At 44.1% G+C, this 18489-nt stretch overlaps 1 protein-coding gene across 1 annotated transcript in view; it reads right to left on the bottom strand.

The window, feature by feature from the left end:
• Nucleotides 1-18489, bottom strand: part of GLDC (glycine decarboxylase) — a 79154-nt gene that overhangs the window by 14122 nt on the left and 46543 nt on the right. The window contains exons 16-20 of the mRNA XM_059656686.1: nt 12527-12602; nt 5799-5924; nt 4212-4361; nt 2870-2982; nt 1288-1429 (exon numbers count right to left, since the gene is read on the bottom strand). Of these exons, the coding sequence (XP_059512669.1) occupies nt 1288-1429; nt 2870-2982; nt 4212-4361; nt 5799-5924; nt 12527-12602 (607 nt within the window). The remainder of the gene's footprint in view (nt 1-1287; nt 1430-2869; nt 2983-4211; nt 4362-5798; nt 5925-12526; nt 12603-18489) is intronic.

The raw sequence follows: 18489 nt of genomic DNA, 5'->3' as shown, positions 1-18489 counted from the left end.
GGGGCCTTCAGGGAGAATGTCCAAGATGGACTGAAACAGGGAGAGAAAAGGTGGTTCTAGAGTCCAGGTGAAGTAAAGACAGGGCCCAAAGTCAAAGGGTCGCTTAACCGCTATTTTATTTACTTCACTGTTACACTGAGGCTCTGCCTGGTGTTCCTGGCACCCAGCCAAATCAGCCCGGGGCATTTATTTTCTAACTGTGGGAAATCATCTCCAACCCAAACAGGTCCATAGCAAATAGCCGAGGTTTACAGGACCTCGGGACCGAAAGGAAGCTGGGAATTAGATTCCGTTTGCAAAGAAGCAGGCCTTTATTATGATGGTCTTTGTTGTCTCCTAATTGCAAAACAACTCGAGGGTCATTGAAAACAGAAGGTTTTCGTCTCTGAGGTACGGTAATAGCATTGTTGTTCCAGCTTCCCAGAAAGTTTTCCTTAAGAATCATAAACGCCACACTGTTCAAGAAGAACAGCCAGCCCCGGAGAGCCATCCGGCATGATCTGCACGGCTGAGTTTGAGGTTTTGTTTCACCAGAGGCCACCCTTCCTTTAAAGGGAGGAGCCAATGGGGGAAGGCGGCTCTGGTCAGCGGCTGAAGGAAGGCTCCTCTCCAACACACAGTCTGGTCAGCCCAGGAGGCGGGCAGGCCAGTTCGAACGAGAGCTGCATGAACTCTGGCGCTAGTGTTTTTCTGGAGAAACACAAAGGAAGGAAGCCTGTTTTCTGACAAAGTCTAATTGCCCCCGAGAGTGCAGTTCCACAGGCCGTAAAGGGCAAAGAGCTCCGGGAAACCACCGCATCAGCAAATGTCTGCTACTTTTCATCTGCTCCTCCAGGCTTCCGAGAAATACAAAGTGAAGTAAGATGTATTCCTAGAATTTATCCCAGGATCTCAACCAAGGGTAAGACTTCGTATGCACACTGTTTTTCACTTGCAAAAAGCGGTCAGACAAGTCCTCCAGGAAACCAGATGACGTGGCCAGAATAACCACATGACTCAGAGAACTTAAACTCTGTCTGGAAAAATAGATCTGGTGTGTTAATTTCTCTGACGTTAAACCCCCTGTGAGAACCCAAAGGAAATAGCATAATGAAGACGAGATGAAATGCATTTTAGCTGATCTCTGTAGGAAGGTTTCTTCCACCCAAAGACATAGGCAATCTTCACTAATCACATTTCAGATTGTGGGGGTTTTTCATTCTCAGGCTAAGAAGGAAGTCTGCGATCTCAGTTCCCCACCCACACATCACATCCCCCGCCCACCTAACACACATTCACAGGCCTCACCTTAATGTAAGCCCATGAAATGGGCAGGATGGAACTGGAGCCCCACGGGGCTGCGCTGACGGTACCCACGGGCCGGGCATCCTCATCAGACGTTAACGAAACGACAGGATGACTGGGTAGGAAAGGGGCAAGATGCTTCTTCCTGTAGTTTTAAGTACAAATTCAGAAGATGTAAAAAGATCCACTACAACCAGTCAGGCTGGGCCCTCTCAGGAAGCTGTTCCCAATAGAGCAGCGGTTCTCAACCTGTGGGTCGCGATCCCTTTGGGGGCCGAACGACCCTTTCACAGGGGTCGCCTAAGACCATCCGAAAACACATATATAATTAGATATTGTTTTGTGATTCATCACTATGCTTTAATTATGTTCAATTTGTAACAATGAAATTGGGAGTCACCACAACATGAAGAACTGTATTAAAGGGTCGCGGCGTTAGGAAGGTTGAGAACCACTGCAATAGAGGAACTCCGAGTGTGGAAGGGACCTGACAGCGCTAAGGCAGACGTTCAGGAAGTGTCCCTGCCTTCCTCCTCCGCTGGAAGCACGGCTCACCAGACACGGGTGTCCCGGGGCTCCCCCAGGCACTGTGGTGGAGGATTTGTCTGAGGCAGGCTCACCGGGATGTGCGGACATCCCAGCCCCATACCCTCTCCCTCCCGGCCCCACACTCTGTCCTGAGGCACCTGCGGGACATAGAAGGATGCTGCTTGGAAGAAGCCCATGGGGCTACACATCAGAGGCCTGCATGTGAACCATTCACCCACCCTCCCCACAGCTGAGGCACTGGGCCTCTTCCACTTACAATAAATAATAACCATCAAAAAGGAAAGCAGAAGGGCTATCTGTTATAATCTCAAAAATAAAGGTTTTAAAAAATTGAAATAATAATAATAATAAAAAGGAAAGCAGAAAAAAGGGGCAGAATCCAAGCCCTGAAGACTGGCCCCCTTGGCACATTTTTGAAAGCCTGAAGCTCAGGACATGGCTACTTAGCCTCATTTTCATAAGATAACTTGATTTCACAGTGTAAAAAGATATATAACATCGACAAGGCACTCCTTTGGTCTTATTTTGACTTCATCCAATTATTTCTAATAATGAGGTTTATTTTTTCCTTACTTATCTCAGATATAGTAAGAATTCAAAGCCACTTTCTGCTAGGAGCTCTTTTGCTGTTATTGTTGTTGGATAATTCGCTTTCAATGCAACCATCAGCTGATTTTAAAGAGAAAGAAGTCTAAGTCTGAAAAGCCCTTCCAGGTGCTAATATTCCAGTTCTGATCCATAATCCTCCAGCAAAGCTCCCTCTTCACTACTCTTAGTAAACGTGCCCTGTCTGTGCATGAATGGGAGCTCAGTGTGGCCAATCAAACGTTATGGTTAATAAAATCTAATTACGGTCTTCTTTGGACATACCCTAGAGGCATCTATTTCACTGCTCCTGTCCCAGGCCCTATGGGCACATTACATAGGCGGGTAACCTCGCCACCTGAAGACCTCAATGGGAATAATAGCAGGTTTGGGGCTGCTCTTTCATTCTCAGTGTCCAAAGCCATGCTGAGCCCAGCAGCCCAGAACTCACACTCCGATGGGCCCCATGCCAGGGCCGCCTCCTCCGTGGGGAATGCAGAAAGTCTTGTGAAGGTTTAGGTGCGAGACATCAGACCCAAAGTCTCCAGGACGACAGATTCCCACCTACCACAATGGGAAAGAGCCGAAAGTCAAAGTCAAGAACTGGAAAGGATGCTCTGGAGAGGCAGCCATGCTGTGTGCTGTGGCCCCTCCCCGCGGAGGAAAGGCAGGCAGAGCTGCTCACAGGCTCACCCTCAGTCCTGGCTGAGGCCTGCCGGGAAGCCTGGCATTCCATAGGCAGCATGCCTTGTGGTTTCTGTGGAAACAGCAGCTGACCATTTAGCCTAATTTAGACTCTGAAATACAGAGTTGAATATATAGTCAATTCCTAATTATCCACCCCCTGAGCGGAGAAAGAAAAATGCTGCAGCACAAGAATGGTTGTACTCCTTGCAACTGACACGGGCACCTCTCACCCCAGCAGTTTAGTTCCCCCTGTACTCCCCGCCCCCCAAAGGCCCCTTTGGGCACCCTGATGGGAGGGGCTGGAGGGCTGCCCAAGAGGATGCTGATGAGCCCAGGGAGAGGAAGGGAGGCGGGCAGTTTTCCTGAGGCCATCCCGATGCCAACGACAACATTCAACAATGACAACATTCAACGGGCGGGCGTCCCTGCCACTTTGGCATTAGGGCTGGTTTTGAACGCGGGCAGAGATAAAGAATGCATTTCTGCTAGTGAAGTAACAGACAATCCCTGGACGACACTTACAAAGGAAATCAGAAGCAAAGAGAAGCAGAAAGAGTCTGAAATAGTAAAACAAATAAGCAATGAGAAATAAGTTAGGAAGTCTCTGAGAGAGATAATGACACTCCTTGCACCCCACACAAGCCTTCTCCTTTCCCCCTCCCCCCACACTGGTCAGGACCTGCCTTCAGGGAAAGAACTACTCAGCTGTTTCACACTAAGGAAGCTGGAAGCTGAAGCCAGTTTAATGCTTGTCCAAGGTCATGGCAGATCAACATCCGTGTATGGCCAGAACTTGGGTCTGAATTCTCTCAGAAAGGCAGTCAGGTGAGCCTCTTATCTCTCCCACCCCCAGAGGGATCACACCCGTGACAAGCTAAAGGCTTTCAACTCATTCCCTCCTTCCTTTCCACCGTTTCACCTCCTCCTCAGTGTCCCCCATCACCTATTTAGGATCTGTAATCTCAGTGACATTCGGGGGCTTTGTTTGAAACTGTCATCCTCAGTTCTGAATACAGTGTCATGTTTAAGACAACCCTCAAAAGGTCAGAGAAAAAAATTTTTTTCACTTAACAGTTTTCTCAGGAATCCCATCTCGTGTTGCCCACCTGAGCGTTCATATTTGCCCCGTCTAGGTAGACCTGGCCTCCGTGTTGGTGAATCAGGTCACACACGTCGCTGATGTTCTCTTCAAACACTCCATTGGTGGATGGGTACGTAATCATGATTGCTGCGAGGTTCTCCTTGTGTTTATCCACCTGTGGGACAGAAAAGGGCAGAAGGAGACAAAGGAGGAAACCTTTCTTTCTTGGTCCAACAAACCCTTGCTTTTTATTTTAAAGGATTAAGAAAGATGAATTCTTGGTCTTTTCATTTCTGAAGTTTTCTTAAAGTATGATGCCAACAATAAAAGATCCACAGCCATGATTCCCTTCATTAGTCATTCCAAAGAAATAACAAGATCCCTTCAGGCTAGGTCTCCATGGTCAACACCAAAAACACTGCTCAAAATTTTTGGACAGATTGGGCTCAAGTCTCTAAAGTGGTTTTCCTTTGAAGTCATCTCAGTAATGATTTCAGATCTTTTTAGTTCCATACATGTATATTTTCACAGTTAATCTCTCTCTGCTCATCTTGCCATATCCACCATTATTCCCTTTCCCTCCCATTCTATGGAAATTAGAATTCCCACAAGGAGTGCTCCTGCTCTGGGGGGGGGGGGGGGGGGGGAATCTCCCTCAGTTTTCCTCCTGACAGAAGGCAAGCATATATAAAAGGAAAGCATGTGAAAAAGTTCCCGTTTTTCTGGCCAGCAAGTCATTGCAGGCTTGTATGAACATGAAAACAAAATTTTAATGTCAGTAACCTATACTGGCCCAAAATAGTTGTTGGTAAAAACTTTGTGGACTGATGGAAGAGGGGAGGTGAATGAGAGAGATGAGCACTGTTGTGTATTTTCAGCTTCGCTTTTGAAATCAGTTACTTGAAGTTCCCAGACTCCATGCCTAATAACCCTGACAAAATCACATTGCTATTCAACTGATTTCCTTCCCTCTTAAGATGCAGCCTCCAGTCCACCAGTGGAAAGCAGATACGGTTGCTAGGCAACCTCTTCCTGGAGGTTGGGAGGTTGGGAGTGGGGGATGGTGTTTTAGAAAGGAGGGTGGTATGCTGCGCGATATTCAGCAGGTAATGGCTGGGATGGCCACAAGCACTTGCAAAATCTGCATTTATGTTTTAATTCCCAACACAAAGATTGAGAAAAACCGGGGCTGCCAGTTTGATTATTAATGGAGGAAAGAGGGGTAGGTTGGGCAGGAGTAGGCAGGTCCTCCAAGGAGTACCCTTACTACCACCATGAATAATTCATTTGGTTTCTTACTCATGCATAAATTAGAGAATAGGATTTCAATTTAAAGAACCTGCTCCCTGTTGGTGAAAGAAGAGGAAGACCAGACTGTGGTCCGCTTAATTCTGGAGCAAAACTGTGACTGTTGCCTTTTATTGTTCTTACAGAAACGGTTAGGTTTTCTGACTTTACGCCATTATTCCCAGACCCATTCAGAGAGGAGGAATTGCAGTCTTTTAATTAGAATGCAAAAGAAGCTAATGCTGATATAAACCATCCAGCCCCTGAATCCCACCACCCCTTCCCAACCCAAACCGCTCCGATCTGTTAAGTGGAAGATGGGTACCATGGCCTTGAGGTGAGCTGTGTCGATATTTCCATATTTATCCACCTCCACAGGCTGAATCTTCATGCCTGCCATGTGGGCACTTGCGGGATTGGTCCCATGAGCTGATTTCGGAATGAGGCAAACCTTAGGAATGAAATGAAAGGAAGGAAGGAGGATAAATAATCACCAGGCTATTCATCATGACAGAAAAGCCCTACAACAAGTACATCAAACCCACAGGCTCACACGGGCCACATAAACAAGGTCTAAGTTCATGTGGCCGCAATAAAACAAAAGCTTCAATTTTCATAGAAACATAGGTGTATTTCGATAGAGACATGCTGAATACAAAGGGCTGAAATAAATGAGTCATCATTAACATAAAATAATAAAACATTTTAATAAAAATTAATATTTTTTCTTGAACATTAACTTACCAGACACTAAATAACTGCACAAATTAATAAGCATAATGCAAATAAACCTATTTTTCTTGTTCTCCGAAAGCAAAATATTTCCTGTTGCACACACCAAACAAGTCAGTACAAGACTAATGACGTGGCAATCGGCTGCTAAAATATTCGCTGCTAGTATTAGTGGAGAGAAATGGTACGCCTGTGCGTAAGGCACATAAGGGAAATGAATGCAACACGATTATAGTTATCAGTCATTAGTGAACGTTGTAGTTTGTTAGTAATAATTATGCATAACAGGATATTATAAAAATTAAGTTATGAAATTTTTATTAAAACATCTCTCATATATCGTTATATTGGCTGGGCTGCAAAAATATTCACTGTGGGCCGCATGCGGCTCGCAGGCCACAAGTTTGACATGCTTGCCCTACAACATGCTTGGAGCAAAAGTTAAATAGGCACCACTTCCTTTATTTAAACTGACCACTAGTGCCTTAAAATCTGCTGCAATTTCATTGTTACCGTATTGCAAAACATTGTCCAAAAGAGAAGTTTCTGTTTGGATGCCCAAATAATGTTCCCTAAGTACTTTGCTGCTTTATCCCAGCACACCAAAAATACACCTGGGCTTATTCTAACCTGATCTCAGTTAGAATACGCACTCTCCACCTCACAAAAACATAAGGTCAGAAGCTCAACTCTAGGACTCAAATGCCCACATCACAGTGTCTGTGCCCTGCTTGGCTCTTCTTCGATCCAAGAGACATGACAAGGGCAGACAGAATTCCAAAGCCTCCCAGTGTCATCCTTTATTGGTTGTTTATTCTGTGCAATGAATTGTCAGTTCCCAAGAGAATCATAAACTAAGCACTAAATCTGGTCAACCTCTGCCCTGTGCTCACACTGACAACACTGCCACGTGTATAAGTTAATGCCTACAGCGGACAGGTGCAGGGGCGGGGGGGGGGGGGGGGGCGGGGACCTGGAATAAGGGAAAGGGGGCCACTTCAGGTTAAAGAGATCAAGAGAAAGTGTATCAAGACCTACAGCTTAAAGATCTATTGAATTCTAATGGAAAGTGGGTGATGGGTGCAATGCTAGAACTCCCAGATTTAAATCACTTTCATTTCCTCCCCCAAAATCACATGAACACAGGCAAAAACACATGCTCAAGTAGATCAGACGACGCCCCAGTACAGGAAAATGCATTACAGACTTTTCCTAAAACAACAAAAAGAAGCAACAAGCACCCTGAAAATAATCCTTTTTTTAAAAAGAATTATTTTTACTGATTTCAGAGAGGAAGGGAGAGGGAGAGATAGGAACATCAATGATGGGAGAGAATCATTGATCAGCTGCCTCCTGCATGCCCTCATTGGGGACCCAGCCAGCAACTCAGGAATGTGCCCTGCCCGGGAATGAACCGTGACCTGGTTCATAGGTCGATGCTCAACCACTGAGTCATGCCAGCCAGGCTCCTTTTTTTTTCTTTTTAATACCAGAACCAATATTGCAATCCCTTGAAGAGAAATGGATGCACATTATAAAATGGGCTTACAAAAGGAAAGCTTAGCTTACAGCTGTTTCCTCAAAAACAGCAAAGTCATCTACTTAATAAAAATACACGTGCACAAAGAGAACTGTAACCAGAGGCACACATGAAAGTACTTTGTCACTCTTCTGCTGACAGCAAGTTTGTGCCTCTTTTGAATGGCTCCTCATCTCATGCTGGTTATGCTCTGTTATCCTCAAATCCGTTTTCTTGTTTAAATGCCTCCCGTTTGTATTGAATGTGCTTTAATTTCTCAGGACCAAAGCGAGAGTCACTTGTCCTTTCTCACAAGGTATTTTTATTCCACCAAAGGATCTTGGTATAAAAGGATCCCTAGGGGCAGAACATTGATCAAGGAAGGGAAAGGCAAATGTTTTAAAAATGAATATAAACTATTTGTTAAAGGCCTAAGTGGAGAATTCATATCAGGGAAGTTCTGCTGAAACAAAAACATTCAAGCTAAGCCCTAGCCAGTTTGGCTCGGTGGATAGGATGCCGGCCTGTGGCCTGAAGGGTCATGGCTTTGATTCCAATCAAAGGCACAGACCTTGGTTGCAGGCTTGATCCCAGGCCCGGGTTGGGGTGCGTGTGAGAGGACACCAATCGATGTGTCTCTATCACACAGATGTCTCTTTCTCTGTCTCTCCCTCTCCCTTCCACGCTCTTTAAAAATCAATGGAAAAATATCCTCGGGTGAGGATTAACAAAGAGAAAAAGGAAACATTCAAGCTAAAAATGTCAACCACCCCATGGTACACTGAATAAGGGGCCTCCAACGATGCCCACATCCTATCCCCAAAATGGCAAAGGGACTCGGCTGATGTGATTAAGTTAAGGGTCTTGAGATGAGAGATTAAGGACCTAAAGATAGGATGAGGATGAAGCTACATGGAGATGGTGAAAGAACATAATGATGGGGAGCTTTAGGGGCTACCTCAGTGCAAGGAGGAAAAACAGAAGAGGGAACACTTGATGTCAGTCATCGGTCAGTCACTGGACAACTGGAACCTTAACATTCCTCTTGAAATCTGAATTATAGGTTGGGCTCCAAATGTATTCGCAAGTGTTCTCATCAGAAGGAGGCAGAGGGAGACCTGATTACAAAGGAAGTAGGAGATGTGATGACTGAACAGAACAGAAAGGCTGGCGTGATGGTAGGAAGGGGCCATGAGCCAAGGAATGAAGGAGGCCTCCAGAAATGGGGAAAGAAAGGCAAAGAAACATTCTGAATCCTTCAGAAGGAACCAGCCCTGCCAAAACCTTGACTTTAGCCAAGTGAAACCAATTTCAGACTCTTGGCCTCCACATACTATAAGAAAATAAATGTGTATTATTTTAACCCACTAATTTTATAGTAATTTGTTACAGCAGCCACTGAAAATTAATACACATTCTGATATAAAGAGTGGGGGGGGGGGGGACTCTGAGTGGTTTTGTCAATGATTCTTTTACAAGTTGCTGTTGGACATTTCTGGTTTTCTATATGGATCTAGGAAACTTTATTTTTTAATGTTAATTTTTCCACACTTTATTTATTTACATATTTATTTTTTAGGTAAGTTTTTCACACTTTAGAATTGTGGTGTTACGAGGGACATAGCAACAACAGGACCGAGATTTGATGTTTTACTTTATCCAAAACGAATCCATTAATATCCATTTAGAGATGCTGTGTTTTCCTCAGCCCCCAATATGTCGGGTGTAGAACCCACATAGCTGATCTTTGAAGGATTCAGGGTAATGCTCCTTTGCAAGAGAAGTCAGTTTCTCACTCATGGTAAAAACTGAACAACCAAAGGCCATTACTTTGCCTCAGGCAATCAGGAAGAGAAAAATACATAAAAGTTTTTGGAAGGTGTTTCTTTGTTGTTGGTTCTTGTTGTTGGTTTGGGTCAATGTTTTCCCTTTGTATAGGAAACACAGTCTTTGACTAGCAAACCTGACTAGCAAATTGAGTTATTTCAAAGTGTTTAGGAGAGTGCCTGGCACATGGTGATTGCGATGTAAGAATCTGATAAATAGCCCCGACTGGTTTGGCTCAGTGGATAGAATGTCGGCCTGCAGACTGAAGGGTCCCAGGTTCAATTCCGGTCAAAGGCATGTACCTTGGTTGTGGGCACATCCCTAGTAGGGAGTGTGCAGGAAGCAGCTGAATTAATGTTTCTCTCTCATTGATGTTTCTAACTCTCTATTCCTCTCCTTCTCCCTTCCTCTCTGTAAAAAATCAATAAAATATGTTTAAAAAAATAAAGAATCTAATAAATAAATATGCATTCTCCCAAATTAAACTGGAGAATCAAGAAGTTGGCTGTTGCCTTTTAAGAATGCCTGAAATTTAACTTAAGAGCAAAGTGAAACTAACTTCCCAAACCAGCTTGACACAAGAGAGCCATCAGGACCCTGGGTGGTTCCATAGTACGTGACTTCCCCACACTTCCTATCTGAATGGATTCCATCAGAGTCTATTGTGCAGGAGCAGCTGTCTCAGACTTCTCTAATGTAAACAAGCCATTTTCCCCTTCTCTAACTAAGAAAGTCAGCTTTAGTTAAAATCTTTCATCTAAAAAGGATGCCAACATTTCCAAACTCATGAGTTCTGTATTTCTACAAACTCAGTGACTGGGTGGCCTCCCCTGCCTCTTCCTCCCCTTCCTACAATGAGGCGCCAGCTCCTCTCCACCCTTCAGGAAGGAAGATCCCCTCGTGACATCTCAAAGACAGCAATGCGGACCATGGCACCAGAAGAAACATCACACACGAGGGGACAGAGAGAGAAGGGAGGACTAGAAAACACAAGGTGGGGGTGGGAGGAGCCGAAAAGAGTCTCTGGGTAAAGGACTCCTCTCAGGCCCAATCCAAAGGTCTCTCATCCTTTCTCCTTGACCTTTCCAGTTGGTCCCCCAACTCCTGAACATTCACATCTACTTCTGGGTGTCAAACTGGAGGACTGGGAAACAATGAGGGTGGGAAGCATCACAGAGGGTGGAACCTGAATTTTAGCTGGCCCTTGGCCATTAGCTCTTCGCTAGCCTTCCATGAACGAGAGGGAGGGGACAACATGGAGGTGGCCATACAGATCCCTTCCCAAGATCCCCAGACACCTCCTGATTAAAGAGCATAATGATGAGGCGCTCCAGGGGCTACCTCAGTGCATAGAGGCCAAGGAGGAAAAATAGAAGAGGGAACTCTTAATATCAGTCATCTGTTACCCTTTCACTGGGCAACTGGAGCCTCAACATTCCTTTCTGAATTGATGACAGTGCTGAGGCTCTGTGGTCCAAAAACAGTGCTGTAGCTCTAAACTAACCCTTCCTTAGAAAGCTAAAGAACTCAAAACCACGAGAAAACTCAAGTGGAAAAAAAAAAACAAGTTGGAATGCCTGGGGCTGTGTCTCTGGACTGGCACACCAAGTGCCTTGCATGTAGCCAGTAGTCAATAATTTATTCAATTAGTGAATGTCCTGGTTTTCAAAGGTCTTTGAAAATCAATTCTATTCCCCAGCCAGGTCAAAGGCCTGGGAAAACACACGTGGAATCCGAATGAATTAGTAAGGGAATGAGAGAGAAAATGTTCTCTCCCCTCTTGCCTTTTTTTGAAAGGGAAGTGAAACAGTTTTTAGATTCTCTCATTGCAAAATCTAGGCAACTAGCCATAAGCAATCCCAGTTTTAATAAAACCAGAAATGGACTAAGATTGGGCCACCACCTATCATATCCCACTTACTTAGCCAGCCAGTACCACCCGAGCACCCTTTTCTCTAACTCTCCTAGATGAGCAGACACTTTTGTCCTGCTCTTGACTCCTATCCACTGCTCCTTCTAAGAACTCCACCTATGAACTTTGTGGAAGTTCTAGCTAAGCCCTGGTCATCACCAAAATGAAGACCACTCCTTCAGACACAATTTTTTTTAATATATTTTATTGATTTTTTTACAGAGAGGAAGGGAGAGGGATAGAGAGTTAGAAACATCGATGAGAGAGAAACATCGATCAGCTGCCTCCTGCACACACCCTACTGGGGATGTGCCTGCAGCCAAGTACATGCCCTTGACCGGAATCGAACCTGGGACCCTTGCATCCACAGGCCGACGCTCTATCCACTGAGCCAAACCGGGCAGGGCCTTCAGCCACAATTGAAGTCTGTGTCAGATCAACTGCTAAAGCCACTGCGGGTAGGTCCTGTCGAGCCTATTTGTGCCTGCTGGTCCCCACAGGAACAGTTTGGACCCTGGAGACTAGACTCTCATACCCAAAGCTAACACTAAAGCAGAACCATGAACTCTGTTCCACATCTTCCTTCGTTGCTTAGAGCTGACATCATTTAATTGAGCATTTCTTGACTCGATATTTTTTGAGCACACATATGACTAGAACTGTGGTTGGGCACAGTAGGAGTTACAGAAGAATTATAGCTCAGCCTCTGTCCTTTTCCAGGCCTGGGGCCAGGGCTGAGCCAAGGACAGGAGGTTTGGAATGGCAACATTCCTGCCCCTTACTCCCTCAGGAAATCAGTTTCACAGCCAACTGGCGGACTTTTACAGACGGGGTTTGAGCAAAAGCCTTTTATCTCTGAATGTTTTCCCTCAAAATGGTCCAGTGAAGTGTCTTGGAGGCAACAATCATAATGGCCAGTCCACAGAAATTTGTTTCTTGATTATATGTTCTCGCAGCTGCTTCTAAGAAAGCTTGAGGGGAGTGTCCCACAGAGTGAAAGGGACCCTGGGAGCTAGACCCGATGCCACCCGGTGGGGGGCAAGCACCACTTGCCCATACTCACCGTTCTGTGTCGCTCTCCTTTCTCTTCTAAGTAAGCTCGGATAGTGGCCAGCCCAGCATATTCCCCCTGGGCTCCACTGCAAAGGCAAGAAGAGAAGGATTAGGATTTGGGCCTTTTTGCTTTCATTGATCCATTCAATATTCGTTGGGGCCGGGCCGTGTGCTCGCCAACAAGTGACACAAAGTCACCCCCGGACACCATGAAAAGCTCACGGCAGATCTCTGCATGAGCTCACAGGACTTGAACAGCCAGGTCTGCGTCCTAAAGCTCACCCACTCCCACTCAGAGATGGGCCTTTCCACCCTCACTCAGAACCATGAGCCTAAAAAATATTTTTTATTATGGAAAATTTCAAAATTTTATAAAAATAAAGAATATAAGGAACTGCCATGTGCCTATCACCCAGCTTTAACAGTTATTGGATTACTAGAGGCCCAGTGCACGAAATTTGTGCGGGGGGGGGGGGGGGGGGGGGCTGGGGGGAGGGGGTGTCCCTCAGGCCAGCCTGCACCCTCTCGCAGTCCGGGAGCCCTCAGGAGATGTCCAACTGATGGCTTAGGCCCACTCCCCGCTCCTGAGTTGAGCGTCTGCCCCCTGGTGGTCAGTGCGCGTCATAGCTACTGGTTGTTCCTCCGTTTGGACAATTTGCATATTATGCTTTTATTATTATAGATGGTTGATCTTGTTTCCAACTATATCCCTCACTAACCCTCCTCACTCTGAACTAGATTATTTTGAAACAAAACTCAATCATGTCACTCATCAATTCAAACTTCAATATGTATCTTTCAAAGACAAGAATTATTTTTTTTAAATGTAACTACAACTATCACGCCTAAAACTACAATGATTTCTTATATCACCAAATACTTATTCAATGACCAAATTGCCCCAAGAAACTATGCACTTTGAAAGTGGCACCATTTCTGTCTGTCTCAGGGTCGGCTTTCCCAGGCCCCACATGCACACAGCTGCTAGCGGCCGGCCATACCCAACAAAACAGTCCTGAAAGGCACCACTTTTAGAGCGCACTTAATGACTAACACCCCAGTGAGCGATGCTGAGTCAATCTTAAACTGTTACTTAATGTTTTCAGTACACTCTGCAGGAAGGAAAGGGAAGTGACTAATAGGTCTTTTTAATCCCATTCAAAATACATATTTCCTTCATCTTGCAAAATTACACCATCATTTGACTCGGTGGAAGACCCAGTGGTTTGGCATTCATCCCTCTAGTCACCCAGTAATTTTGAGATCATACTCTAAAAGCACAAGGCTTAAGAATAAATTAGATAAGCTTTCTTTTATTTCTTAGCTAAAAGCTAAATAAGCATTGGAATTTTTTAAAGTTTATTTTTCAATTACAGTTTACATTCAATATTATTTTGAATTAGTTTCAAGTGTACAGCATAGTGGTTAAACAAGAAAAAAATTATATGTATATATTTTTAAAGATATTTTTATTAATTTCAGAGAGGAAGGGAGAAGGACAGAGATAGATAGAAACATCAATGATGAGAGAGAATCATCTATTGGCTGCCTCCTGCACGCCCCCCACAGGGGATCGAGCCTGAAACCTGGGCATGTGCCCTGACTGGGAATTGAACCGTGAACTCCTGGTTCATAGGTCAAAGCTCAACCACTGAGCTAGGTCGGCCAGGCAAAAATTATATATATATTTTTTAAAAACTCTGGCAGCTGGCGTGGCTCAGTAAAAACATATTTATATATAAAAAAAGAGAAAGTCAACATGCTAAAGATTTTATCAGAAATGCTGTTTCGATATTTCCATATTTTTGCCTGAGATGCTCTTAAAATCAGCTATGTTTCTACTCAAAAATGTGGAAGATAAATTCTAAATGCCACACATGGCTTACTACTAGTCCACTATTAAAGAAAGGGGGTTATAGTGCCACCTGTTGGTGAGAAAGTATTATGAAAAGTAAGTGCTTATTTTCATAACCCAGATTAAGAGATCATCAGAAAACCATTCGGTGTGGAGGGGCAGCTAGGATAGTGAATTTCTTCTCTTTCTTCTTTTAAAAAAAAAAAAATATATATATATATATATTTGTATTGCTTTCAGAAAGGAAGAGAGAGGGAGAGAGAGAAATAGAAAAAACATCAATGAAGAGAATCACTGATCGGCTGCCTCCTGCACGCCCTCTGCTGGGATCGAGCCAGCAACCCAGGCATGTGCCCTGACTGGGAATTGAGCCCTGACTCCTAGTTCATAGGCAGATGCCCAACCACTGAACCATGCCAGCCGGGCAGGATAGCGAATTTCTGACATCTCTTTAAAATGAAGCAGTTAGTGGCCTGGACCTGCAGAGCCAGCCACAGAAAGGAGGACTCTCGTGGATGGGGAGCCTCAGACCCACAGAAGTGCCCAGTGAGCACAAGATTAAACTGTTTTAGAAAAACAAGTCCCGCGAGTCCTGGCATTTACTCAGGCTGCTAAAGGAATGGTTATGGCTACGTGTGATACTGATTAACATAGAATGAGTGAAAACTAACTGACAACCTCTCCCAAAACCCAGACTCATTCTACAAAGAATCCAGAGAAATCCAGTAGACTAGAAAAAGCTAGAACACATATAACAAGCACAATGACTCCCAAGGTGATAATAAACTGGAGTTGATAGGATTCAACAGTTTTGTGATTATGTAAACCTAGACCAGTGATGGCGAACCTATGACACGCTTGTCAGAGGTGACACGCGAACTCATTTTTTTGGTTGATTTTTCTTTGTTAAATGGCATTTAAATATATAAAATAAATATCAAAAGTATAAGTCTTTGTTTTACTATGGTTGCAAATATCAAAAAATTTCTATATGTGACACGGCACCAGAGTTAAGTTAGGGTTTTTCAAAATGCCGATATGCCGAGCTCAAAAGGTTCGCCATCACTGACCTAGATCCTATTAGTAACAGTGTATCATCATAAGTGTGGAAATTCGGAGCAGCTACTCAATGTAAATTTAGAAAGAGAGAGAAAAAGAAAAGAGGGTGAGGGTAGCGGTGGAATTTGAAGATCCCATGATAGGGCTAGGGTCAGAGTTCAGCTCTTTTGCCAAGATTAAAACAAGAGTTTAAGGACACAGTAAATTTCAAAGATATTTATCATTTGAACCTGGGCAAAAAGGTTGAGATTAAGAAATACTGCAATTTAGTTCCAAGGAGTACATTTTTAGATGTTTGGGAAAAATGTTTATTGGACCATCACACAAGCTCAACCCCAAGGGATACTTGTAACCTTCTGCTAGATTTTAGAAATAAGATTGCAGATGATATGTCTATCTGAGAGGGAACGTAGCCTGCTCTTCTGGATGATTTTGCAGAATATGCATGGCCAGGAGTCACAGGCGGAAAGCATAGCACTTCTTAAGCATAAAACTTCAGATGGATTAAGATGATAAATGAATTGCAGCCTGGCTGGTGTGGCTCAGTGGTTGAACATCAACCTATGAACCAGGAGGTCACGGTTCAATTCTCAGTCAGGGCACATGCCCAGGTTGCGGGCTCGATCCCCAGTAGGGGTTGTGCAGGAGGCAGCCGATAGATGATTCTCTCTCGTCATTAATGTTTCTATCTCTTTCTCTCTCCCCTTTCCTCTCTCTGAAAACAATAAAAACCTACATTTTAAAAAATTAATTGCAGCCTATAAAGAAGGCATTTTGGTTAGTAACTGTGTACATTTGTCACTGATGTACACACAGCAGAAGACATCGTTGGCCGGCCATGAAGGAATCTCTTTATGCTGTCTAAGGAATACAGTTGCTGAGTTTATAGACACTATAAGAAATTTCTCAGAAGTTAGCTACATTGGAATATTTGGAGATTATTATAGCTGCTGTTGTTAATTAAAAAAGTAACAGAAGCCATTTTGCCAGATTGCAAAATATGCTATAATCCATGATTTAGAGTGAGTCCCTGCAGTCACCAAAACAACTGCTGAACTTCATTTTAACTGTGCTGAGAAAACAGCATTTGAGGTCTCAAATAGGGTGTTGTATTCACATACGTCAGAGAATGTTAAAAATGTGTCCTAGAGAAAATTATCATGTTATGGATCCTTAACGTTTTTAAATTTGGGGGCCAGTAATTTTAAATGTGTACATTTTAAAAAAGTATAAACTATCTAGATTTGCCAGATCTATTCTTGTTTTACTTTTCCCTAGTAGTCTACTGAAAATCATTTTATAGTTTTTAACACACCATAGTGCGCACACTGATGGCCACATTTCAGAGAAGTGTGTGTGTGTTTTTCAGCTGTTTACAGGTCAGGGTGACAGACAATTTACCAGTACAGACACCTTGGAAGCAACAGTATTTTAACCAAACTGTTGCATACATTAAGAACCCCAAATGCTACCTGGGTCTCTACTTCTATAAGCTTAAAATAAAACCCTTTCAACATGTCATTCTGGAATGTGTTTACCTATTAGTATCTAACTTGATAGAAGCTAAGTTCTATATTTAACCTTTGAATTCTGGTCAAGAAACATCTGGAGCCCTGATTGGTTTGGCTCAGTGGATAGAGTATCAACCTGCGGACTGAAGGGTCCCGGGTCCAATTCCAGTCAAGGGCATGTACCTTGGTTGTGGGCACATCCCCAGTAGGGAGTGTGCAGGAAGCAGGTGATTGATGTTTCTCTCTCATCAATGTTTCTAACTCTCTATCCCTCTCCCTTCCTCTCTGTAAAAAAATCAATAAAATATATTCAAAAAAAGAAAAAAGAAACATCTGGATAATTCCAGCAGCTCTAACCTTTCAGATACCTGGATACTACCTCAAAGCGGTGGTTCTCAAACTGGAGATTCCCAAACAATAGCATCAGCATCACCTGGAAACTTGTTAGAAATGCAAATTCCTGGCTCCTGCCCAGCCCAGTCACACTAAATCAGAAATTCTGGGGATGCAGACAAGTGTGAGAACCACTGCTTCAGAGCCTTACAAACATCAAAATTATACTTCTGAGAGTTAAGGAAATTAGGGGAGGCCAGACCCTTCTGCCCATTGCTTTATATTTCCCAAAAAAAGGCTCTTCATCCCTCATCCTTTCTCTTCTTCCTGGCATTGAGCATGCTATTTTTTGTGTGTTTCTTGGGAAAATCAGTCCCTACTCAGAGGTCCCCCATATCCGTTCTCCCGGAGCTCTGCAAGGGAGGATTCTGAAGCTGCACTAGACTCAGTCGGAAAGCATATCAGAGATGATCAATGATAACCGTGAGCCCAGGAAAGGAGACGGATGTGGCAATTACCAGGTGTTTGACGCTCTGCTATAAACTATGCATATGACTGGTGGTGCTCTCAAAGGCCAGCTTCAAATCTCACTCCTCTATGGCGTTCCTCCAGGTCCATACAATCTCCAACCCACTGGCGCATGAGAATCACCTGGGGAGCTGGGACCCCTGGGCTCCACCACTAGAGGAGATTCTGTGGGGTGGGGAGGGCATCAGTATTCTTCAACGCTCCCCAAGTAGTTCTAATACACAGCCTGGGCTGGGAACCCCTGCAACACCGGTGGTTTTCACAGCATGGTGGTCAGACCAGCACATCAGCATCACCTGGGAATTTGTCAGAAATGCAAATTCCCCGGCCCCACCCCAGACTGAATCAGAAACTCTGGAGGAGGGGCTTAGTACTATAACAAGCCCCCAAGGGACTCTCATGCGCAGTGAAGTTAGAGAGCCATTGATTATGCCTGTTCCCACCTTCCTTTAAGACAGTGGTTCTCAACCTTCCTAATGCCGCGACCCTTTAATACAGTTCCTCATGTGGTGGTGACCCCCAATTTCATTGTCACAAATTGAACATAATTAAAGCATAGTGATTAATCACAAAAACAATAGGTAATTATATATGTGTTTTCCGATGGTCTCAGGCGACCCCTGTGAAAGGGTCATTCGACCCCCAAAGGGTCGAGACCCACAGGTTGAGAACCGCTGCTCTAAGATC

This window comes from Myotis daubentonii, chromosome 11 (assembly GCF_963259705.1).
Source record: "Myotis daubentonii chromosome 11, mMyoDau2.1, whole genome shotgun sequence".
In the NCBI taxonomy this organism is placed as follows: domain Eukaryota; kingdom Metazoa; phylum Chordata; class Mammalia; order Chiroptera; family Vespertilionidae; genus Myotis; species Myotis daubentonii.
Note: the sequence above shows the minus strand (reverse complement) of the source record. Positions and strands in the feature narration are given on the sequence as shown.